Raw genomic sequence first — 26,153 nt, 5'->3', positions numbered from 1 at the left:
AGTCCCATAGCATGAACCCAAGTCAGTTGACCAGAGCTCAGAGACTCCCTGCCATCTTGTTGGGTTTTTTTGCTATGTAGATGTACCCTAAGAAGCAAATGTGCTCAGGATTCATGCTGATTTGGACTGACACATGTGAGCAAATCTTTTCTCCAGCTCCTTTTTATCTATTTCTATGGACAGGCTTTTTGAGGAAGTGGATCTTGCTTGTGCTGCTTGTTTGTTAAGGGACTGATAGGCCCCTCCTGTCATTTAATAATACAAACTTACATATAAGAAGATGACATTAATAGAGTAATAAGTCACAAAGTCAAGCACTCAGAAGTTAGGTAATGAGGCAGAAGTCCAAAAGAAAAAATAGTATGATCATAATCTATGCATGGGCAACACTACTTCTGACATTTCATAACTTCTGAGTGCTCGATCTTGCAGCCTGAATGTTCTTATAATGGGGTGTTTTTCCTATATAATTTCCTGAGGTTTTTTTTTTAAAAGCAAAGTACTAAAACAAAAAATCTATCATGTGAAGCCATATTGACCCAAACATAGGTCATCAACAGAATTATAACTTTTAGATCCACCACAGCACAGGTCTCTATCACTTGCACTAATTAATTAGTTGCAGTAGTAGGCTATTATCCTGTAGGTGGACCAATCACTAGAGGTGCATGAAACACTCTTTGTTAATGGGTTTGACAGCTATTTGCTGACAGCAGAGTTTTGCTGGGACTCGGGAATTCTGGACTGTATTCCATGTTCTGAAAATGAGGGTCTCTCTAGTGGTTATAGACCCTTCTGCTCCATCTCCCCCAGCCTGACCCCTTCTGTTTCTATCTCCCCTGCTTCCATCTCCTCCCACAGACTGTTTGTGTTCTCTTCTCATCCCTCTGCATTTGAGCAACTCAGACTGCATCTTCCTTTCCCTCTACACAGCCAACGCCCCAGCAGTGGGGTCACTGAAATCAAAGGACAAACTCCCTGCTCTCTGTACTGGTGTTTAGTGCTACAGCATGTAGGAGGAGCAATTTTAGGAAAAGTCCTGCTCAACCCATGCAATCTTGGAATGGATCATGCTCAGACTGGTCAGCACCAGGAACTGTATGGGGAAGGTGTGTGCTCATTGCAGATGAATCTTTAAATATTAATACTGTCAGCCTCTAACAAACCTCTAATGAACATGTGCAAACTTCAATTTCTACAGGCTTATAATTTAGCTAAATGTGGGCAGATATGTACAAATCAACAAGAGGCATATCCCTGATACTAAGGTGATCCACCTGCCAAATTTTGAGTCCCTGCTCCAAACCACTGAGACACTACAACTTCTGAATAAAGTAGTTGCAATATTTTAACACAGGAAAAACAAAAATTTCACTACTCTTTTTCTTGGAAATGGCTGATCCATTTTAGCTGAAACAAAACAAAACAAAACAAAAATCAGACTGAGGCAGATGACTGGCACAGAAAATTTCAGCCCAAACAGTTTAAGTCTGGCAAAGTTACAATCAATCAGTTGAATATAGGGCCTTATAATGGAATATGTTTGGCAACCTTAACCTGTGTTGCTGCCAGCACTTCCTATAATACAATTGCATGAAAATCCTCAAAAATGTATTTAATTTTAATAATAATGAAAAAAATCTCCATAAAACACTAAGTTGGTCTTACAGTCAATCAATTTTAGCTTGGATTTGCAAAGCACTGGATTTTGAAACTTATCAAACCAACAAACAGTTTAAGTAAATTTAATTCAGAAGCAACAGTGACAATATTTCAATTCAGTTGCTTATAATCCAAGCCATGAGACTATAATGAGAATCATATATAATGGCTAAATTCCCATAGAGTAGGCTGAAAGTTAACTCTACTGTGCACTAATCCTCAACTGGTGGGATGTGACTTGCAAGTGGGTCAAGTCCAATGGGCTGAGAAAACAGAAAACCCTCCGGTCCCCTAAGGTCCGGCAGCAACTTGGGCAGTGGAGAGGAGGAACAAAAAAATTCAGCTTAAAGATTTATTCACTCAAATTCCCTTTCATACTCACTGAAAGATTCTTTTACCCAAGTAAACTTTAACAACTAGTAATTTTATCTTTAAAATGCACCTTATAGCCAGGTGTCTCACAACTTGGGTGTTGCATCTTGTTTACCATTGAGATGTTTGTGGAAGAAGGCTTGGATTCGCTGCCAAGCATCCACTTGTGCCACAGAATGAGCTTTGGGCTCACCTCCCCAGATCACAGGTCTGCCAACCAACAGGTGCATTGAGGCTGAGCACATTGGGGAAAAGGGGGGTTCAATATAATGCCCTGCTCCAGGGTAACAGACTATCTCAGGCTTTTCCTTTCCATGACCCTGCAAACGATTGGAGGCTTCAGTGGCTAAGAATTCACTCTTCCAGTTATGATCATCCTTGCCAACAATGAACAGGAAGTGCCCCTCAGCTTTCTCCAGTGGGATAAAGCTTTGACAGTCAGGCCCCTCTAATGGGTTATTCAGGACATCCACAATATCTGCAATCCCAGACTTATCAATCTTGATGCGTTTCTGATTGACACCAAGAGGTGGAATGGTGATATCCTTGTAACGAAGCACTGCACCCACATTGGCCACAGAGCCATTGATGGTGATAGTGGCAGTAATGCCTTTTAAGAAGGAAGCCATGGAGATGCATAGGTCACCGCCTTTGGAGATTCCAAGTAACCCAATTCCAGGACCTTTAACCTGACTGGGAGAGAAAGAAAGGTCATGAGCATTGAACGGAAATTAATAATCTTACATTTCTATAGCACCTATTATCCATTTGGATCTCTAAGGGTTCAAACTCTGATAACTGTATGAACTTCATAGAAATCTATTCACCCTCTAGTGAATGCTGCCACATCTGGAGTGGGGTAGAGTGACTGTTTTTATATTGCAAAGTGATGGTATTATAGATAGCTAATTAATATTAACTCCCAGGAGAAAAGTCACTTACTGAATCAGCAATACTCTTTCCTGTAGTAGCCTAGGTTTTCCTTATAATTCCATCCAAGTATTAGCTCAGCCCAATTCTGCATAGTTTATGAGATCACCACAGTTTGAGGAATGACTTCAACTTCACTTCTAAGGTTGAGGGGGTCCCTTGCCTTTTAGCTGGGTTTGAGCTTACTCTCAAAAAAACAAAAAACACATACAAACAGATATACACATTTTAAAACAACTATATTCTAGGTTGTTTTCAGATCTAGTGTGTTAGGGGAAGAGGACGACATCTATACTGAATATTAATTCCCAGATAAAAACTACAATTAACTGGTGTTAAGACTAAGTACGTATTGGTATTTTAAAGAAAATACATTTCAGAGATGCTGTTGTAACCCACTGGACATGTGTGTTATACTTCCCCCACTGTGCCTAAGGGAAAGAGGATGCAAGTTGTTTACAACTCCCAGCTATGGAACCTGGCTCTTTTGCTCAATCGGTAGATAGATTTGTACTTTGAACTCTGGAGGTCCCCAGTTGAATCCTGGTGTCAAGCAAGATGGCAGTTGTCACACTAATTATCCTCACACCAAGTATTACAAGCCGAGGAAATTCAGAGTTAGGGTTCTACTTAAAGAAATCCAAACATATTAAGATATAGTAAAACACAGATAAGGCACCCAAACAACTTTAACTCCAGTTTATACTGATGCAATACAATAACCATACAATTATAATTAGTGTACAATAGGGTTTGCAGCCCCAGATGAGATTTTTAAATTTTTAAAGATACTGTACATTCAATTTGTCCTTCCTCATAGCGTCATTGGTGGAAGCCACCCATGACTGGTTCTAGGGGGTGGGTAGGAGGGGCAGTTGCCTGAGGCACCTTCTTCCAGGGGTGCTGGCACAGATTGGCTTTTTTTTCCCCCCTCCACTCCAACTGGTTGGCCATTTTTGCTTTGCTGATTGGTTGGCTCCCCCCCCCCCCCGAGCTGCTTGGGAGAAGGCACCAAAAATGTTTTCTGCCCTGACCAGCAAGGTGACTGCTGAAAGCAGCTTGGCTTCACTCTCATTGGGAAAATGAGAGATGGCAGCCATTTTAAAAGGGCCAGTTCTTCATGGAATTCTCTGTAGATCATCATTATTATTCTACTGCTTCTGAAGGAGAAAATGTTCAGTTAATAATAATGCTAAAAATGAACATTAATCCCAAGAATGTTTCTTCAACTGTAGCTGATGCACAAGATTTCAGTGAATTTTAACTACTCAGGAAGTTTGAAGAATCCGCATTATTCCATTAAGATAATTTGGCACAGAAAAAAAAGTCTTAAAAAGGGCCCATTTGTAATTAATTTTTATCTCAAACTACTCACAGTGTACTTGTAAAGAAAGAAATTTATGAGAATTTACTCAAAGAATAAATGCTGTGATTTTGGGAAGGATACACTGCAATTTTCTTTAAAATAGTTGAATTCCTGCTTTTAGTGCAAAATACCCAACCATAATTATGGAACTGTAACTGGTGCTTCTAGAGTACTTTCCTATAGAAACTTTTCCATTTATAAATGCAAATTCACAATAGTAAAAAACAGCATGATCTTGGAAGATAGCCAACCTGGTTAAAATATTTGTAAAAGGTTTAATCTAACTCCATAATGATTCCAGAGTGGTCATCAAGTGTAAGATGCTCAAATATGAACACTTAACTAAAGACTGTGCCATAGTTTACTAAGATTTCTCTCCTTCACCACCTGTTTCACCATTAGCATAAGTGGCTGCAACTCCACTGGCTTCAAAGAACTGGAGGAAGGGATTAAATTATGCAGGGCCTTCAAAAGATGAAGGGCATGGAATTTTAACATGATAGAAAATATAATGGGGGAGGGAGGCACTGACGGCATTCAAAGAGGGTGGGGCATCTGTGCTCAGTATGGTGGGAGAGAAATGGGATTTTACCAATAGACTTTGGGTAGATTAGAGTGGCTCTAGTGGTTGTGGCTATTATGAATCGTACAAAGACAAGGCCTCAAAATATCAATCACCAGGTACTGGAAACAAATGCAGTCCCAGAATACAAAATTTTAACAATTAGTAGTGACCATAACAGCTTCTTAAACTAAAAGGCAATAACTTAGTATTTGTGGACTTCCTTGAACTGTGGATCACAGAAGCTTGCCATGCATAAACACACTGTGTCATGGCCAATCTACAAAAAAATAAAAATAAAACCCCTTTTGGAATCTTGAGAATCTCTGGCAACAACCCTCAAAAGAAACAGACACAACTTCAGTAGAATTTGATAACAATGTGTGGGGTGGGTGAGTTGGGGGGGGCATCAGTAAGACTCCCTCCAGGAAATGGTACCAGCTAAAATGCAAAGCTCAAATTGACCAGTCATAGAGGATTACCAATACAAGTTGTTTACAATGGACTTTGATAAGAGCTGAGATTTTAAGCACAGCAGTTGTGTATCAAATATTGCTTTATAACAGTCTTATGATGAGCGCTCCCTGTATCATGGGAACACCCATGAATAAACTGACCTGTGAGTGTTGCAACATATAGTTCACAGCTTCCTCAAAATACTCTAGATGGAATTCCTTCATATCTTTGGGGAGATCTTCATAGCCATAGTAAGCCAGAGCCAGTGTGGCAAAGCCATGATTGGCCAGAAGGCTTGCCCGATATTCAGGAAGCCCCCCTCCAGTACCATATATGTCAATGATTCCAGGAAAGGGGCCATCTTCTGTAGGAGACCAAATAAAGGGATGTAATTAGCTCAAAATTCTTCCTTTACATTTCAAGTTTCATACCATTTGGACTTTACCTTGCTCTAAATTTTTTTTTTTTTTTTTTAAATAAAGGAAAGCTACAAGATTAAGGTTCACTACATTCTCCATAAACTACTAAATACTTCAGAGATTATAATAGAAAGCCTGCTATGTCATGTGCAGGTCTGGATAATAATACATATTCTTGCAATTACTGAAGAAACCAAGGATTATTTGACAAAAGCCATTATTGATTGTGATTTCTCCCATACGTCTATCTTACGATTTAGGTGCCATACATTGCTAAAAAACCAGAAATCTATTATTCAATAAAATTACCAAAAAGAAAAAAAAAATCAACCGTATCGCAGACACAAGTCTCCAATTCCTTTAAACCTTCATCTGTCTCTTAGTTGACACCAACTTGCCCCATCCTTAGAGAAGGCCTCAGAAACAGATGGTTCTTACAATGGGTAATCAAATCCAAGATCTAGTGCACCAAGACATAAGACAAGTTTCAGAGTCTTGGACTTCACTGAGAACACGCCATTACCTGCCTTTTATAATCAGGTGGTGAGTGTTAGCTGGAGTCCCTCATGTGTTATTAAATATTAACTTTTATCATTTTTGTATGTTAAACACTTAATTCTATTATATGCATTTTTATTCTGTGCATCTATTTATTGCCCTACATATTTTTAAACTAAAAAGTTCTTTGTCCTTCAGTTAAACATAATGGGTGAAGGGAAAATGAACTTTATAATGGTAAAACTTTATAAAGTGTGTAATCCTTTAACACTAGTTTTTACCCTGCCTTTACTAATATAGGCCAGGTGTCCAGGGAAAATAGCCCTCAAACTACTAAGTGTCTACAGAAGTATGTTATAAACAAAACTGGATGATTGATCAGGGATATTTGTTATTGCACGTTTTATGTAATGGAGGAAATAAGGATCCATTGAAAGATGTTTATAAACTCAGTAAGAACTGCTGGTTGTCACAGCTCTCAGTAATAATGACCGAATTAGAATTCCCTTTGGCTTATCGATCATGTAACCTAAAGATACCATAAAAGAAATCTCATAAATAATTTGGTACAATGAAAATGTCAGAACAGAACACATAGTGCAATTAATTGTGGAAAAGTATTTTTCCTCCAAAAAGGAGTTTCTTTGTCTCACACTCTATAAAAGGACAGAGGTTTGGGAACTTGGATTGGGAACTAACAATGCCAGCATTCCGTTGGGTACACAGGAAGGGACCAAATTACCTTCTCTTCACCATCTGTGGGGTGGTAAAGTATGTCTTCCTGTATTCTGTGTAGTGTTGTACTAATCCGATTGATGATCTTTGATTAAATAATTCCATTTGAGCCTATTTGACAATCTCAAATTATTAAATTCAAACACACAACACATTCCTGCAACGGCCCTGGTACGACATGGGAAGAGTTGGTATCTTATATACTCTATATCCCAAACCATTAAGTACAGCCTTACACAGAAAGACCTGTATTCAGATAATTTGTATGTTAGATAAATTTCTGGATATCAATGGTGAGGTCTGCATGCAAAAGAAAAGGATGCAGTCTCCTCATCAAGTATAAATGATTAAAAAGTGGACTTCACTTCCCATGGCACGTGAAGAGAAACTGTAGACTTCAGAGAGACCCCAAGGTTAAGAATCTGAGAAATAAAGACAGGTTTCAGAGTAGCAGCCGTGTTAGTCTGTATTCGCAAAAAGAAAAGGAGTACCCGTGGCACCTTAGAGACTAACAAATTTATTAGAGCATAAGCTTTCGTGAGCTACAGCTCACTTCATCGGATGCTGTAGCTCACGAAAGCTTATGCTCTAATAAATTTGTTAGTCTCTAAGGTGCCACGGGTACTCCTTTTCTTTTTGAGAAATAAAGAGTGAGCATACCCCACCCGTCAAGGCTACTAATATGATTTCTGGCACCATCTTGGCTGGATTGAGTTTCAGTCCATCCCTCATCTTTGCCACAGTCTTTGTTAATCATGGCCTAAGATACTTCACCAGGTTAACAAGTCAAAAAGAGATGTAAATATATAGAAACTAGTTATTGAAGACATAGCTCAACCCTCTTTATCCCCCATACTTCCTCACTAACCTCCTGAACACCTCCACCCGCCTATCCCCTGCCGGGATGTCCTGCCCGGCTGGAGCAGCCCTCCTTGGTGCAGGACATTACAGTCACAAGTAAAGGTTGTAGTAAAAGTAAAATGCCCCACACTTTGAGGACCTCTGCCATAGTCAGTGGTTAGGATGCTCATTGGAGAGATCATAGATTCCCCATTGAAATCCTTATCAGGCAGAAGGGTGAACTGAACCAGGGTCTCCCACATCATAAGTAACCACAGGATAAAGATTTATGAAGGAGACCACTGCAGATGCCCCCGCCACCTCCCTTCCCCGTTGTTTTGTACGGCGTTAGCCGTGCTCAGAGTATGGAGTGAGTGAAGTTATTAAGGTGTTTGTAGGACCTGCATCCTTGGCTTGGCCTCACTGGTTCTTAAATACTATAGCGATGAGTGTGTCCCCTAGGTTAGGGGCTCCCTGGACCACAGGGCAATTACTGGGTTACTCTTCTGAGAGAGTGTATGAAGGTTTATTTTGGAAGCTGGCTGCTGAAAACTCCTGCGTGTGTGGTGTTTATACTGCTGTGGAATGGAAGATAAAGGTCTAGTGGAGGGACATTATGTGCGGCTTTGCGGGGTGAGGGGGCTAGGGGCTCTGCTTCTGGACGCGGGAGGGGGCTGCTTTGGGGCGGCACTTTAATGCGAAGCATGTTTTTGGATGGCTCTGGGCCACTCGCTTCTGGCGGGGGGGCAGGGTGGTTTGTAACATTCAGCGGGGGGAGAGGGGCTCCCCGGGACTCCGTCTGGAAATGAGGCGGGAAATCCCGACGGATAATCCTGTGGAACGCGGGACTCAGCAGGCTGAGGGGCCGCGCCCTGCCCGGCTGCCGGTGGAAGCCCCGAGGAGGGAGGTGTAGGGGCAGTAGCCGGTTACTCACCAGGAGGCAGGAAGAGCGTGGCCCGGATCCTCCCCTCTCGCACCGGGATCCTCCTCACCCCTTCCCGCAGGAAGCGCCGCTCGTGGGCTCCCCTGGCCAGCAGCCGGCTGGGGAGGGGCCCGTGGCCCTCGAACACCTCCAGCTCCAGGAAGAAGGGGCTCCGCACATCCCGCTTCACCAGCCGTCTGAAGGGTTTCTGGGGCTGCAGGGACCAGAGCAGCCCCATGGGCTCCAGGCCGGAGAAGCTGCCTCCCGGCAGCGCCGGGGAGCGGGTGAGCTCCAGCGCCCCGCTGCTCTCTGCCTGGTAGAGGGCGCGGGACTGGAAGAGCTCGCCCCCCTCGTCCCGCAGAGACAGACGGAGAGTGACCTCCTGCTGCGGGCACAGCCCCTGCACGGCGATAGCCAGCGGCTCATCGAACAGGCTGCGAGGGGCGGGCGAGAACCGAACACTCGGCGCCATGGCGGCGGCGGCGGCTCCCAGCGCCCGGGCTGGGCTGCGCCTGAGCAGCTGGTGGCAGGATCGGGGCAGCAGCCTCTGCGCGCAGAACGTACCAGCGGCCCGCAGCGTGCCCCGGGCGGCTAATGCCATGAGACGGGTTCAGGCCACCCCGCCAGTAGAGCGAGAGGACTGACTCACCGACCGCGGCCCGCGTAGGGGCGGTGCTTGGGTGAGTGCTGGCGGGTGGGGCGGGGACGGCAGCCTCCTTCCTCTCTCCGCTGTGGAGGAGCCAGTAGGGAGGAAGTTTCCGGTTGGTCGCACCTGGGTCTTTCTTTTACAGCTGGGCCCCGTGCCACCTTTGGCTGTTTGGTGGACTGTTGTGTATTTCTCTTCCGGTTGTTGTGGCATTCATGTCATTCTGATCTGTTCTGAATTTAGATTGCGTTACTTTCTTTCTTTAACACGTGTAAAAAGTTTTGTTTTAAAGTGTGTTGTAGTATCAAAACGAATTAACATAAGTAGTTTAAACACCGAATTAAATGTGTCCTTTGAAAAGGTCTTTATATAGTGTAGTAAGTAACTACACCTCATTCTTTCTTGCCCCTCTGACGCATTCCAAATTGTGAGCGCTTCCTAGGGAAAGATCTGTTGGGGACACTGGGCCTGGACACTAGGTAACTCGAGGGGATGGAAGACCACGAGTGTTGATGAAGCCTCCTCGCTCTAGGCCCAGGTGACCTTAGGCCCCTCCGCCCGGAGGCACTCGCAGCAGCCACCCTGAGGGTTTCAGAGTAGCAGCCGTGTTCGTCTGTATTCGCAAAAAGAAAAGGAGGACTTGGGGCACCTTAGAGACTAACAAATTTATTAGAGCATAAGCTTTCGTGAGCTACAGCTCACTTCATCGGATGCATTTGGTGGAAAAATTTACACCAAATGCATCCGATGAAGTGAGCTGTAGCTCACGAAAGCTTATGCTCAAATAAATTTGTTAGTCTCTAAGGTGCCACAAGTACTCCTTTTCTTTTTGCTGGGGGTTTTGCAACAGTTTGTTGCAAGCACAAACTGGCTGAAACTAGATTAGGTCAGATATGTCATACAATGCCGAACAAAAATAACTCCATATATGGTTAAATAGATGGTATGAGGAAAAAGGGAACTAGCTGGTATTCCGGATTGGCTATATGGGTAATCAGGGCAGCTTGCTATTGGATAAGTATGTTGAAGAAAAAATGTATAAAAGTATGTGTAACTACTTGGTCTGGTGTGCAGGATTTGAGATTGTTGTCTCCCTGTACTGCTTGAAGCATCAAATAAACTTTTCTACTTCTCCACCCCATTGTGATTATTGGACGACGCACACCGGGCTACGAACCCTGCTGTTGCTTGCCTCGGGCACTGCTGTTGCTTGCCTCAGCAACAGATCAATAGAGGCAGTTTCTCCTGAGAGAGTCCATCTGCATTTGTGGTTATGGAAATACTGAAAAAGTGTCAGGACGTTCTGAAAATTGCTTTGAATTTTTTAAAATTGTATATATTTCTTTGTTTCCAATACCTCAAATAACTATCTCTGTAGTTTGCCCAGTAGTTGCTCTGTCTATATCTGAAAATTCAGATTTTTTTTGTCTGGGGTGCAGGTGTGCTCTCCAGCATACATCCCAAGAGTTAACACCCACCTACATATGTCATTCCAGGGTGACACTCTCCAGCAAGCAATTCAGTACTGATGAGGATTTTATCAGGGGCTCCCGGGTGTCTAGGAACCAACCTTAAGAGGAGGATCACTAAAACATTTTTAAAAGTTCCAGAACTTGTTGCATGTGAGAGAGGGGCCAGGTTTGGCATCAGCAAGGTCAATTTTGATAATCTCTCCCAATCTGCAAACTCTTGAGTTTGACCAGGCCTATGTGAAGCTCATGGCAATACAGTAGTTGGAGTAACACGGTATTTCTGAGACAATGAGACTAGACCTTAAACAGAAATACTACCAACAAATCTAAATTCAGTAATTAAAACCCATGATCCACAGTATGGTCACAGATTCATTTTATTTTATTTTTTTGCCTCAAATGGAAAAATAGTAATAAGGCACTGCATTATTGTGGTAAGCTATGATTGAAGAAGTATCAACCTACCATTCCATCACAATGATTTACAGGATGGTTTGGCCAGAAATTAGCCAAGAGCACAGAGTCACTAGCCTTAGTTTCAGAGTCATAGCCGTGTTAGTCTGTATTCGCAAAAAGAAAAGAAGTACTTGTGGCATCTTAGAGACTCTAAGGTGCCACAAGTACTTCTTTTCTATTAGCCTTAGTACATCCTTCTCATGTGGACCAAATAGACTATAGTAGGGGTTCTCAAACTTCATTGCACCATGACCCCCTTCGCCCAACCAAAATTACTACAGGATCTCATGAGGGGGGACTGAAGCCTGAGCCCGCCCAAGCTCTGCTACCCCGGGTGGGAGTGGGGGCCAAAACCAAAGCCCAAGGGCTTCAGCCCCAATCATGGGGCCTGTAACCTGAGCCCTGCTGCCCAGAGCTAAAGCCCTTGGGTTTGGGCTTTAGTCTTGGGCCCCAGCCCTGGTGACCCCATTAAAACGGGCTCATGACCCACTTTGGGGGCCTGACCCACAGTTTGAGAACCTCTGGAATAGAGCATAAACCAAACGGAAAGGGCAGTCAAGATAAACAGTCTGGAGTATTGGATTCCACATAACATAAACTATTAAACATATACCCAGAAATCTACAGTCTTAGCACTATACCGTATAACTACCTCAACTAAGCAATTCCACTTTTAACTTGTATATCTGACAGATAAACAAAATCCCAATAACTCCAAAGACAACACTGGGACCAAATTCAAGCGAGTGCAACTGTGTGGACTTCAGTGGAATCACAGCCATTTACAGCAGAACTGAACATGGCCTATTAACATACATAACTATAAAAACAATACGTAAGATATTTGACCTGAGGCTTTTCATGGTACACCTACACTGAACTAAAAGACCTGCAGCATGGCTGCTGCAGGCCGGGGTCAGCTAACTCAGGCTCACAGGGCTTGGGCTATGGGGCTAAAAATTGCTGTATAGACATTTGGGCTTGGGCTAATGCAGGGGTCTCAAACACGCAGCCCGCGGAGTTATTTCCTGCAGCCCACCATAGGTGCTGACTCTACCGGCTGCCAAGCTCCCCTCCCCCCCTGCTCTCCCTTCTCTCCCCAAGCGCTCCGCCCCTCCCAGTGCTTAGGACTTTCCAGGAGGGAGGGGAGAGGAGCAGGGACACAGCATGCTCAGGGGAGGAGGCGGAGAAGAGGCGGGGCTGGGGTGGAGATTTGGGAAAGGGAGGTGGCGGAGGGGCAGGATGGAGTTGGGGCAGGGACTTTGGCAACAGGATTGAAATGGGGGTGGGAAGAGGTGGGGCAGGGGCGGGGTCTCATCAAAGGGGTGGAGTGGGGGCAGGGCCAGGGCAATGGAGGGGGCTTTAACCAAAGTAATTCTAAAAGTAAATGTGTGTTTTTCATTTGAGTGAGGTGCATTACTGAGTGTTTATATTTTATTAAAACCCCTCTTCGCATTACAGTTTTTAAAAAGTTAATACATTGACTTTTAATAGCATACTATATTACGATTCATTTTTTTCATTTTTGACGATACTTTTGTATCATCGTATGAAAAGTTTTCAGTGATGCTGTTCTCGGGCCAATGTACTAGTCCTCATGTGGCCCTCGTGGTGATTTGAGTTTGAGATCCCTGGGCTAGGGCCTGGACTCTGGGACAATCCCACAGCTTGGGCTCCAGCTTGAGCCCGAATGTCTGGACAGCAATTTTACAGCTCTGCAGCCCAACCTTGAGCCCTAGTCAGCTGACCAAGGCCAGCTGTGGGTGTTTAATTGCTGTGTCAACATACCCTCAGTGTAAAATCTGCAATATTGAGCCATTGGGCTAGAGTCTGATCTCATTTATACTGATGAAAATTATAGTAATTTGTAGGGGTTGATTCCTAATATTGATGCAAAGATGATTATTAATAAAATTGTTGTAATGAAGTCTTATGTTAAATTTTTATAAACTTGCCTGTGCCTTTATTAAAATTTAAATACTTAAATATTTGTATATACATGGTGCTTGAAGAATAATAGCTTACCTATTTGTCTTAGTTACTTGTTTTATTAAATGAAATATTCAGGCTAATTAGAGAAACAGAAAATGTCCTCTTTTTCCCAATAAGTGACAGGTACAGAAACTTCAGGGAGAATACCTCTTCCTTGCCCATAAGTTATCTTTTCCAGGTTCAATTATAGACTGGAATGGAGTTTATAAATTTTCTTGTAATGATTTAAGTAGGATATTGAAATGCTATTGTGATTTAACACACCAGAATACATTGCTGAAAAGGAGACATTTGCTAATCTTTGTAAACAAAGGCTAGGTCTACACTAGCACTTTTGTCAGTCAGGGTGTGAAATAAGCACACCCCTGACGGACATAAGTTTCACCGAAAGAAGCACCAGTGTGGACAGTGCTATGCAGAAGGAAGATGCTCTGTCACCGACATGCTGCCGCTGCTCGTAGGGGATGGTTTAATTATGCTGACAGGAGAGCTCTCTCCCATTGGCATATAGCAGCTATAGAGAAGACCTTACAGTGGTGTAGCTGCAGCGGTACAGCTGTGCTGCTGTAAGGTCTCTAGTGTAGACATAGCCAAAGAAATAGTGGATCTAATTTTAATATGAAGATTCTTAATATTCTTTAACTTGCCTGTCTCAAGGTGGATCCTTGAATGGTTTCTTTTAAGTAACTGAATATAAATATCATCTTTGTTTCAAAAGACTCAGTTAAGATCTCTCACCTTTGCTCATTAATGAACTATTTAGGTTATCCATGATAAACCAAACAAGACTCACCTACTATTAAATGAAATGCTATTCTGCATCTATGAACTATTTTAGTTATTTGTGTTAAAGCAGGACTCGTTACTCATTTTGGAAATAATATACTTTGGTCTTAATTTATCTAGGGAGGAACACCTTTACCAAAGGTGGGCTCACTGTCAAAAGGTCTAGTCTCTGTTAAAAGCTCTCTACAGAGAGATTTATGAAAGACGTTGTAACCAAAGTAACCATTGTTTGTTTATTTTTATTTTCTTTTTGTTCGTTAACAAGAAAATAGTTAATTATTGAGATCCTTTTGCTTGTTCATTACTAAAACAGAGTACATCACCTCCCTAAATGGACATTGAGAGGTAATTATTAAGATTTGGCCAATCATTTTCTGTCTCTTTAGATTATAATTTTTTTAGACATAAAATTACTTGGCTCAACAATTTAAACCACCCCTTTCTACCCCACAAACTATACTGACGTTAGATATAGCGTGAGACTCTTTCAAAATACGTAAACATTTTCAAATCTTTTTCTGTGGGGATGTGTTAACACTGTAGAAATGAACATAATGCCAAGATAAATTATTGGTTTGATATGGTGCCACTGAATATCCCTGGATGTATTCTTAAGAAGATAGAAAAAATGTTCTCAGAATTCCTATGTATAAAGAAGGAAGCTGAATGACACTGAGAAGTTGAAATTCTTTTTTCATTTGCGGTATGTGATTCTTCTTAGCTACCTCTTTATCATTGCTGTCAATCTGTGACTTTGTCTGGCAACTAAACATAATTGAGGTGTAAACAATGTCTGAGAGAAGGTTCTTGGGTTCTACGTTGGTCAAAAGTATTCTGATTTCTCCAAAAGCAAAAGGGACCCTAACTCTAATACTAGAAATTCTCTAGATTTTGACAACCACAATTCCATGGTCAGACCCATGGTGGCTCTTGCAAGCTTCTCTCTCTATCTGAACTTTCACTACAGAATTGGAATTTTCCCTTTTTATTGACCCATTTGCTCATTTGGTGGCTTAAGTGTCCTGGAAGATATGTTAATATGCAATTACTGTTAGTCCTTCCAATGTTGCAAAACTGAAAGTTTTTGCAAATGACTGGATGCTATCAGGAAGCTCTGAAGTAGATTCACTTACCTCTTGTGATACCCATAGTGCTACCACACAGTTTAGCAACTTTTCACTTAACATCTCACAGTTACAACATCCTAAGTCCTGGACTCCAGACTAATTTAATGTGGGAGATCAATCTCCAAATTGTCAGATAGTATATGAGAAAAGTGTGTCATCATTGCCAACAAAGTGCAGTTAAGTTTTCTAAAACTCATCATGCTAGAGGTATCCAGGGTATGTTAATCTGCAGCATCTTCTGGAGTCCTGCAGGTTACATAGCATGGGGATGATAAGAAGTTTGATGTTGGCTAAATGCAGCTCAGTTACAACTATTTTCTAAATTATTTAAATTGTAGTAGTGCCCAACATGTCTGGGTTTTTTCCAAACACCGACGAAGACAGTCCTTGACCTGAAGATCGTACTACACAAGTATATATAAAATCTGAGAGAGTCTCATAACTATTCCCTGTTGAGTCAATATAATTAATTGCTTAGAACTAACCTTTGGAATGTAAGAGGAAGGGGAAACAGCAGCATTGATGCTGGCAAATACAGTTCAGTTTCTATTTTGAACGTAGTGGAGACTTAGATGAGTGTCTTGAGAGAGCTAGTTGGGAATCTTCCACTGGAATGATTTTCTAATGGCAAATGTCCTTTTTGCAAAAATGTAAATTTTTCCAAAAAATTCTAGTTTCTGTCAGGAAAATTGAAATGACAGCAGAGGAGTTACCCACCTGGAAGCTCTAGTAAATATTATCTTCTCCCTGCCAGAGAAAGTGAAATTGACAAGAGCCTTCCAGGCAGGCAACTGGGTGGGCTGGGTGTTTGAGGGGGCTGAGCTTCCAGCCTCTTCAGATGCTGGACACTGGGTATCTGGTAGCTGCCTGGAAGGCTCTTGTCCATTTCTCTTTCTGCAAGCATGGCAAAAATGAAATTGATGAGTCTTTGAGTCAGGCAGCTGGGAAACTGAAAAATCCCATTTTGATTCTCCCCAAGACCCCAAATGAGATTTGAAATTTCTATCCCAGGTAAAAAATTTGAGGTTTTTTCTTTTCATCCCAAATGGGAACAATTTTTTTTTCCTGACACCTAGAAATTCTTTGTGGGGTGGAAATTTCATTCTCCAAGCAGCTCGAGTCCCAGCTGCATTAGCGGTTAATGCTAATGCTGGATGTTCTGTATTATCTTTCTCTCTCCTTTGCTATATTGCAGTGTGTATGCTGTTTGTCTTGCTAATAAGAATAAAGGTATTGTATTGTTTCTCATAAAAAAGAAAAGGAGTACTTGTGGCACCTTGGAGACTAACAAATTTATTTGAGCATAAGCTTTCGTGAGCTACAGCTCACTTCATCAGATGCATTCGGTGGAAAATACAGTGGGGAGATTTATATGCACACACAGAGAACATGAAACAATGGGTTTTATCATACACACTGTAAGGAGAGTGATCACTTAAGATGAGCTATTACCAGCAGGAAGGAGGGGGGGAAAGGAGGAAAACCTTTTGTGGTGATAATCAAGGTGGGCCATTTCCAGCAGTTAACAAGAATGTCTGAGGAACAGTAGGGGGTGGGGGGGGGGAGAAATAACATGGGGAAATAGTTTTACTTTATGTAATGACCCATCCACTCCCAGTCTCTATTCAAGCCTAAGTTAATTGTATCCAGTGAAGAAACAGATTGACAGAGCCAGAAGAATACCCAGAGGTCACCTACTACAGGACAGGCCCAACAAAGAAAATAACAGAACGCCACTAGCCATCACCTTCAGCCCCCAACTAAAACCTCTCCAACGCATCATCAAGGATCTACAATCTATCCTGAAGGACGACCCATCACTCTCACAGATCTTGGGAGACAGGCCAGTCCTTGCTTACAGACAGCCCCCCAGTCTGAAGCAAATACTCACCAGCAACCACACACCACACAACAGAACCACTAACCCAGGAACCTATCCTTACAACAAAACCCATTGCCAACTCTGTCCACATATCTATTCAGGGGACACCATCATAGGGCCTAATCACATCAGCCACACTATCAGAGGCTCGTTCACCTGCGCATTTAACAATGTGATATATGCGATCATGTGCCATCAATGCCCCTCTGCCATGTACATTGGTCAAACTGGACAGTCTCTACGTAAAAGAAGAAATGGACACAAATCAGACGTCAAGAATTATAACATTCAAAAACCAGTCGGAGAACACTTCAGTCTCTCCGGTCACATGATTACAGACCTGAGAGTGACTATCCTTCAACAAAAAAACTTCAAAAACAGACTCCAACGAGAGACTGCTGAATTGGAATTAATTAACGCTAAGGTGCCACAAGTACTCCTTTTCTTTTTTATGAATACAGACTAACACAGGCTGCTACTCTGAAACCTGTTATTGTTTCTCATGTGCTTCTGGGGGTTCTCATTCTAATGACAACTTCACTGCTGTAGCTGATCTGAGGGTTGAACCCTTTCAGACCACTACATGCCAATTTAAAGTTAACTTTAAACTACAGATTGGGCTACAGATTTGGCACCCAATGTGGGGTTCAAGAGAACATAGAAACCGTCTTGTGTGTAAAAGGAAGGTTCAAAGCCCACCTTCACTAAAAGTCCAAGGATAGACTCATTGTTAGCCTCTGACCCTTAGCAAGAAAAAGTGTCAGACCACCGTGATTTACCTGGAGCATAGCATTTTCTGTCTTCTGTTTCTGCCTTTTGTTTATGTCTTCTTTTGAATGTTGACTCTATGAGCTTGAATACAAAGGGTGTGGATGTCTTCTTGTGATGTAAGACTGAAATACAATTGACCAGTCATTTTCCTTTAAATGTTAAAAGGGTATATTGTGACATGAGAACTCGATACCAGATAGAACTGAGTAAGCAGTAGCATATGGCTTGGCACCCACCTACAGACCAGAAGTCTCTCTGAGAGGCAGACTTGAGTGAGCTCCTCTGGACTGTGCCATTGATATAGGTTCAACTAGAGCAACTGTGTGGACTACATTGGTAACAGGCCCTCGTTTTGGTGGTTGCCCATATTGACCAGTGAGTAGACTGACATTGCTCATTCAGTCATGAGTAGCTGGGGGGAAGCGTTCTCTCTAAAGACTATATGGGACTGTTGTATTAATGTAACCAATGAATTGAGTTAATAAGGGATACAAAGGGATGCTTTCTTGAGTGTATTTAAGGGTGTTATGAGTATTATAAATAAGTTTTGTACATTGGAGTAGGAGTAGGTGTAAAATCCCCCCCCCCCCCCGATTTGAAAGTATCTTATTTTCTCATTGGTCCTTCTGGTCAGGTGCCAACTAGGTTATTTGACCTACTTATATGAGATTTTGTTTGTTTTCTTTCTAAAATGATTGTTGCACTTTAGAAACCATAAGTATTCTGTGGCACAAAAAGGAACATTGAAAGATATAAGCACCTACCCAGAGTATAACTTTGGAATATTAAGATAATTTGCTTCTGCGGGGGCATTTCAATTAATAATTGGAGCTAATTCTGAAATACAATCCATGAAATGAATTAAAAGTCTGACTAAAAGAAGAATCAAAGAAATTTGCCATCTACTCAATATTGACAGAAGCAACTGAGAAATCAGACGGTGGCCCCTTCCAATGAGTCCTGATATCAGGATATATAAAACTGAGGTCACTATGTGGGACAGTGGATCCCCAGAGCTTGCTGAGCCCCTGCAGAAACACACTCTCCTCATCCAGGGCCACAGAACTTAAAAGAGCTGGCCAAGCCCCCTCAGACAGCCTCTGCCCTCACCCAAGGTCACAGGACCAAGAAGAGTTTTGAAGAGCTTTTGCTAGAACCCCATATGGGCAAGACTCTCCCCTTGTCCAGGGTCACAGGACTAAGAGATGACTGAACCCATAAAGGAGCTCACTGATCCCCAATGCCACCGATGCCCAGATCAACCATGTAGAAACTGGTGCTGAGTGTACTACAAAGCAAAGGTTGAGTGTGACACCACCAACGCTTTTCATGACTTTGTCAGCTCAGTCCAGCGGCATCACAGAGCATAGTGAAGTATGGTCAGAGTGGGAAAATATATAAATGCTGTGGCTGTAAAACAGACCAGAGAGTGTGTGAGGATGCTGGCTGTGGATGTGCTTCCTTTTTCCCATGTGAAGGGTGAAGGTGTATAGGGTTATTGTTGTAGGATCATTAGAATCCTCAGAGTATCATGAGGGAAGGTCTAAATCTACCCCTCATTCTCTTTATCTACACAGCAGATGTTGCTCCTTGTTAGAAAGCAACTCTGTCCAATCCACTGTTTTATTTTCTCAATACGCCACAGAGGTTTGTCTCTTTTCACAAGGAAAGTAAAGCACACATCTAGTGCATCTGATGCCAGACTGAGGTTTCATATGAAATCAGTGTGGTATGTAATAGCTCTTCCAGTGAGCCATTTCAAAGTCATCCCTTCTCCCTGATTTCTTTCAAAATGTAAATGATCCAAATCCAGATACCTTTTATTTAAAATGGACATAGTCCTCATCTTTCTCATGACATCCTATTCAAGTCTGAAATTTGCTAAGAGAAATTTTGGGGGGCTGTCTTGGAATTTTTTTAAGTTGTTTGCTGAGATCAGGGAGCTAACCTTTTTTTAAAAAAAAAAAAAAAAAGGAACTAAAGTTTTGGATCCATATCTTTCCAGTGTATATCCTTATGATCTTTTTCTTCTAAGGCTATCAGAGCATCGTTTCTGTAAATAACTTGACTTACTGCATTTCCCTCCTGTACTGTGTGGCTAATTATATGAAGATTACGTTTGGGCTAGTTCTAATGGGAGCTCCTCTCATCCATTTTCCTATGACTGGTCACCATGAAAGAAAATGGGAACATTGAAAATGCGGTATGGAAAATTGTTAGCTATTAGATTCATATGCACTATATGGAGCCTAACATACAAATTTTTTCAGTGCTACTTTTAAAGTGATAGGTACTTTACTCAATGTATAGAAGTTCTGTGGCAAGTTATGATAAACTAATAATGAAGGGAGTGGGAGAAAGGTGACATAAAAATCACACAGTTGCTCAGTATTGGCATGTGCACATCTGCATAGTTCCACTCTACACATATGTAATGATTGGTTTTCTTTGTTTGTGCATGTTTGAATTAACTCACTGCAGGTAACATGGCAGAAGTGACTTTTTAAGAGCATTTTGAATGAGGACCTCAGTGTCCAGGTGAACTGATTGGGAGAGTGTTTCATGCATGGGAGGCAGCATAGAGAAAGGGACAGAGAAAGCTGTGGGAGAAGAATGCCAAAGAGATGTTGAAACTACTGTAACTGACGGAGCAGAGGAGGTGGAAAAAACACGGTCAGCAATGAGATCAGAAATGTAGTCTGGGTCACAGTGGTGTAAGGTCTCGAAGGTGAGAACAAAACTGTTGAATTTGATATGGGTGACAAAAGGGAGCCAATAGGGAGCAGGATCAAGGATTGGACAAGGAAGATGATTATAGCTGTAGAATTTGGGGCAGAATGGAAAGTGGTGATGCATGTATAAAAAATTCATGAGAGCAAGGGTTGTATTAATTTGGGAAGGAGGCAGTTAGGCTGTGAACAAGTGGTTTAAACATCAAGACAGAAATAAAGTTATTTTCCTGTAAAATAAAATCAGTGTTAGGATTTGCCAGTCACTTTCTCCAGAAGTACCTCCTAGCCCCTCTCTTCTCAGATTTTTAAAAGAAAATAATCCCCTGACAATGCAAATTAATTGAACCACCTGCTGCTCAGATATGGCTGTGCAAACACAGGACCTTCAGTGTGGTTGAGCCAGCATAGCAGAGAGCAGAATTTGACACTTTATGTACAAAACCCAAACCAGACAGACTCAGCAATGCATCATGTTTCTGCTTTCAGTGTGTTCCCCCTGTTTGCCATTGAGATATTTGTGGAAAAAGGCTTGGATCTGCCCTGGAAGCCAAATTCAACTTGGTGTAAGGGTGAAACCTCTGGGCCACAATAATCTGTGATGCAAGCAGTGTTGTAAATTTTACATAACATGTTAGGGATAAAGTAGTACAATTTGCAATGATCTGGCATTCCATAGGAGAGCAAAACCGGTGAAATCCTTATATAATTGAAGTCCATTGCAAAACTCTCATTGACTTTGATGGGGATAGGGCTTGGTCTAATTAATGTAACTTTCATCCTGAACGGGAAAGATGGTATAGCAGAAAAAAATTGAGAGTCTAAGTCAAAAATGGAATTCTCCCACGTCCTCCTACATATTGCATCATCACAAATATTCCAGAGCTAAATTCACCCTGTTATAAATACCCACAATTCCCATTCAATGCACTGAGATTTGTACCACTTCTACCAGGGCCTGAGTTTAGTTCTTGGAAATACTAAGTCTGTGAAAGTTGAATCCATTTGGTACACTCATTTAATGCAAAATCAGAGCATGTTACACTTCTTTGCCACTTAAACAAGTTTGCTGGCTAGCCTATTTCAGAAGTGCAAGCAACCTAAACTACCATTTATGTCACTTCCAAATTTGGTTTAAGGACTCAAGTGTCAGTCTACTGGGCTTCTAATAATTTCTATAGGTTTTCTTCTCAGTTATTTGTTTCAAAAACATTGATTTCATAGTTTTGCTGCTCCTGCTAGAATAGGAAGCCTGAATGGACGGCTGTGGATCATTAGGTCATCACAAAGATGTGGGATTTTCAGAGAGAAAAAGATCAAGTAGCCAGTCATGGATAATTGCTAACATGGGACTGAGTTAGGTGGGAACAAGTAGTTTAGTCAGCTATTTTTGTATGGCTATTCTGCTTGGAATCCCAGCTCTACGACAGCCTTATAATGAAAGCTCTCTGTTAAAAGGGAATATCAATGAACAACCTATCTGTGTGTGTCACGGCACGTAGTTTACAGCTTCTTCAGAATACTCCAGGTTGAATTCAGTTATATCTTTAGGGAGCTCTTTATAGCCCTGATAAGCCAGAACTGACATGACAGAGCCATGATTAGCCAGCAGACTTGCTTTACATTCAGATAGGCCCTCATCAGTCCCATATATATTGGTGATCTCAGAAAATGGGCTAGTTCATAAAGATATCAAAGGAAGCGTTACTTTAAAATTATCCCTTTCAAATTCACCTTTTCAATTCACCTTGTACAATTTTAAGAAATAGCTACATGGTTCCTTAAATTTTCATGAACTCAGTGAAAGACACTCAGGGCTAGAACCAAAAAGGGGCTCAGGTACCTAAATTGTCATAAATGTAAAGGGAAAGGTAACCACCTTTCTGTATACAGTGCTATAAAATCCATCCTGGCCAGAGGCAAAATCCTTTCACCTGTAAAGGGTTAAGAAGCTAAGGTAACCTGGCTGGCACCTGACCCAAAATGACCAATGAGGGGACAAGATACTTTCAAATCTGGGGGGGGGGAAGGCTTTTGTCTGTCTGTGTGATACCTTTGCCGGGAACAGATCAAGGATGTAAGCCCTCCAACTCCTGTAAAGTTAGTAAGTAATCTAGCCAGAAAATGTGTTAGGTTTTCTTTGTTTTGGTTTGTAAATTCGCTGTGCTGGAGGAAATGTATATTCCTGTTTTTGTGTCTTTTTGTAACTTAAGGTTTTGCCTAGAGGGATTCTCTATGTTTTGAATCTGACTGCCTGTAAGATTATCTTCTATTCTGATCTTACAGAGTTGTTCTCTTATCTTTTTTGTTCTTCTAATAAAGTTTTGTTTTTTAAGAATCTGACTGGGTTTTTTGGGTCTTAAAAATCCAAGGCTGGTTTGTGCTCATCTTGTTTATTCTCACATCTCCCCAGGAAAGGGGGTGTAACGGCTTGGGGGGATATTTTGGGGAAATAGGAACTCCAAGTGGTCCTTTTCCTGATTGTTAAATCACTTGGTGGTGCCAGCGTTTTACCTGATCCCAGGGCAAAGACTTTGTACCTTGGGGAAGTTTTAACCTAAACTGGTAGAAATAAGCTTAGGGGGTCTTTCATGCGGATTCCCGAATTCAGAGTGGGGAAGGAACCGTCTCAAAAGTTTAGATCCTCAAAACACCCATCTAACCTCGTAAGTGCCGACTTTTATGCTGGTGGCTCTGCACAAAGCTACCGAAGACCTGCTGGCTGTGAGAGGAGCATCCGCTTACGCTCAACAGTCTGAATGCTCACCAGGCTGTGGGAGACCCAGTCAATTACCCATTCTGCCTAATTCTAAATGTGGACTTGAACCCCAATCTCCCAAAAACTCAGGACTTGTCCACGCAGGAACTTAGTATGCACCAAGCCAGGGTGTGCACTGAAAGTTCCTCAGTGCACTTTGATGTACTACTGTGTAAAGCAGCAGTTGATCAAAGCGCACTAGAACTTTTAGTGTGAGTAGCAGGGTTCACATGACGACATAGTGCTCTAGCCTGCAACACACTGTAAATTATACTGCATGGCAAACTGACCTAACTGACCATGTAGACAAGCCCTCAGAGTTTCAGAGGGTAGAGTGTGTAGGAAGGCATTGATTGCCTTGTTCTCCTTTCCATCCTGGCTCTATCCTTACTGTATTCTGCTCAAGCAAACTTCTTCCAGTTGATCATGGCTGAAAATGAATCTCTTGTAGACTGGGGCCCAGGTTTCCTGGTGCTATGCATTCATTGCTCTATTAGAAACAGAGCTAGTCAGCCTGCATGAGGAGGATGAAATATCTATATAGCACTACAAAAGCTTGCATAGTGCTCTCCAGAAGTAAAGTCACTATTCATGTCCCAAAGATCTTACAGCCTAAATTAAATGAACAGAGGAAATGACAGACAAAGAAGAAGAACAAATGAAGGAAGGGGTGAAAGTACCAACAAACAAGGTGAAATGTTTTGAATGAATGAACACATTTTTACACTGGAGAACAAAGCAAGGCAAAGGAGGAGAAATGGATAGCACTGAAGTGGAGGTCAGCTAATTGAAAGAAATGTGCTTTTTAAAGGAAATATTTGAAGGTTGAAGGCCTGATTCTCTGTTCTGCCCCGTTCCCCTTTACACTTCTTGGGTGGCATAAAGGGAGCAAAATGGGGATAAGGGGGTTGCCTGACTTGAGTAGACCTGCTAGAATATCTCTGTACTGATACCTCCACAAGTCAAGTGTGTGTTGGGGGTGTGAAGTGGGGCATACTGGGGCTGTGACTGGAGCATGTTCTCAGGCTATTTTCAGACAGTGAACAGACTGTCAGGCCATTGCAATTACAATAAGCATGTAAGTGAGAGGTCAGCACCTTTGCAATGAAAGGGGATTATATAGTTGTATTCATTCTGGACAAATCTCTTCCAGTATTATCTCTCTTAGATAAGTTATTGCTGTCCTCTGGGTTTTCCAATGTGCTTTTGTCTTCTTTCTGTCCATCTTTTGGACTGTAACCTACTTAAGGCAGGGACTGTCTCTCTATTTGTAAATGTTTGTAAACTGTTGAAACTTCACAAATAAAAACTAATAACAAAAGTGAGGCAAGTTTTGTTTTAAAATAAAGTAGGACCATTTTGAAATTAGTCTAAAAAAAATTCAAACAGTTATTCCTATCTTATTTTTTCACTTGTTAAGGGCTGACAACATGTTCAGAACTACACAAGCTGCATAATAAGAAATCTCTCCCCTGAAAAACTTGCAATCTGTCGTAGGATCATAATTTAACACAATACTGTGGGGAGCCAAAGATAATGTTCTCTGAATGAGAACTTCTACACTGTGTTTATGCTAAGCACAAATATTTGTCCCATAAAAATCAGATTTATGTAGGAATGCTCATTAGACCTTATATAGTGTTGCATAAAAGGCTCTAACAGCAATTAATAAAAGATAATGTAAAATTGAAGATTTAAAAAAAATCCATAACAAAATGAGGTAGCTCTCAATAATAAGTAAGTGTTTCCGTTATTTAAAAATAGGGAGCTTTATTTAAAAATGAGTAACTGATTGTCTATAGGGACAAATGACACTTGGTGGAATTGAGGTACATCACCAGTTGCCAGGCAACTACTGTAAACAGCTTGGGGTTGGACCTTTGAGATCCAAAGAAACTGAGATTTAGCATGCAAGGAATAGTTGATTTTGCCTATTTATACAAGACCAAGACTTGTAGGATCCAGTCTGTAAGGTAAATACAAAGTCTTTCCTGCCTTTCTACGTGGTGATTTTTGTTTTTTGCTAGCTTCAGTAGAGTTCATATATAATATCAGTGGAATCCGATATCATATGAGCCAAACAGCAAGTGCTGACTGATAGGAAAAGTAAATCAGGTGGGGTATGATGGTTCAGGGAATTGCTTATGCACTGAGTCTTTCATCTCAATGTTTCTGGTTCAAATCCCGCTGAGAGTAGTAGTGAACAAAAGTTGTTACCACGGAGTGGATGAAGTGGACTTTATTAAATGAATTGGAGGCCAGAGATCCTATTGGACAACTGTCTGTTACAAAACCACCTTTCTAAATGGAAGTATAGGCAGAAAGGCTGACAGAGTGGGGATCCCTTCAGGTTTGGGTGAGGCATCCTGATGGGGTGGGAAAGCTTCCATGACTCCCACCTGTTCTCTGGACAAAGGGAGCCCTTCATTTTCCAAGGCTATCAATCCAGCAACTTTTGCAAGCAGGAACAACTCCCTATAAAAGGTCTAAAAAGGTCAAAAAATAGATCTGTGTGAGTCTTACAGCATGGAAGAGCAGTATTGATTGAGGGGTGGGGTGGAAGGAAGGGTGATAAAATATGGTAGGACTGAATGAGTAAAGTAAATGGAACTAGTCTTTTTCACTCGTAGATGGGCGCTTCTCTCTGTCAGGGCAAGATGATGTGGGAGTAGTGTGAATATCATCTGCCTATGCTCTGCCTATGGTGTGGAATGGCTGTATCAAAGAATAAAGAGAACAAGTTAATGGGAAAGAGAGTGGATCTTTGCTTAT

The 26,153-nt window shown here is 41.8% G+C and overlaps 1 protein-coding gene across 1 annotated transcript; it reads right to left on the bottom strand.

The window, feature by feature from the left end:
- Positions 1-1,600: 1,600 nt before the first annotated feature.
- On the bottom strand, positions 1,601-9,483 carry LOC119857116 (acyl-coenzyme A thioesterase 1-like). The gene is made up of 3 exons (XM_038405552.2): positions 8,775-9,483; positions 5,510-5,712; positions 1,601-2,723 (listed from the first exon to the last, which is right to left on the bottom strand). The coding sequence occupies exons 1-3, from the start codon at positions 9,361-9,363 to the stop codon at positions 2,121-2,123; spliced, it is 1,395 nt and encodes a 464-aa protein (XP_038261480.1). The 5' UTR covers positions 9,364-9,483; the 3' UTR covers positions 1,601-2,120.
- Positions 9,484-26,153: the final 16,670 nt, after the last annotated feature.

The sequence above is a fragment of the Dermochelys coriacea genome, chromosome 6 (genome assembly GCF_009764565.3).
Source record: "Dermochelys coriacea isolate rDerCor1 chromosome 6, rDerCor1.pri.v4, whole genome shotgun sequence".
Classification (NCBI taxonomy): Eukaryota; Metazoa; Chordata; order Testudines; family Dermochelyidae; genus Dermochelys; species Dermochelys coriacea.
The sequence above is the reverse complement of the archived record's forward strand: the minus strand, read 5'-3'. Positions and strand labels throughout refer to the sequence as shown.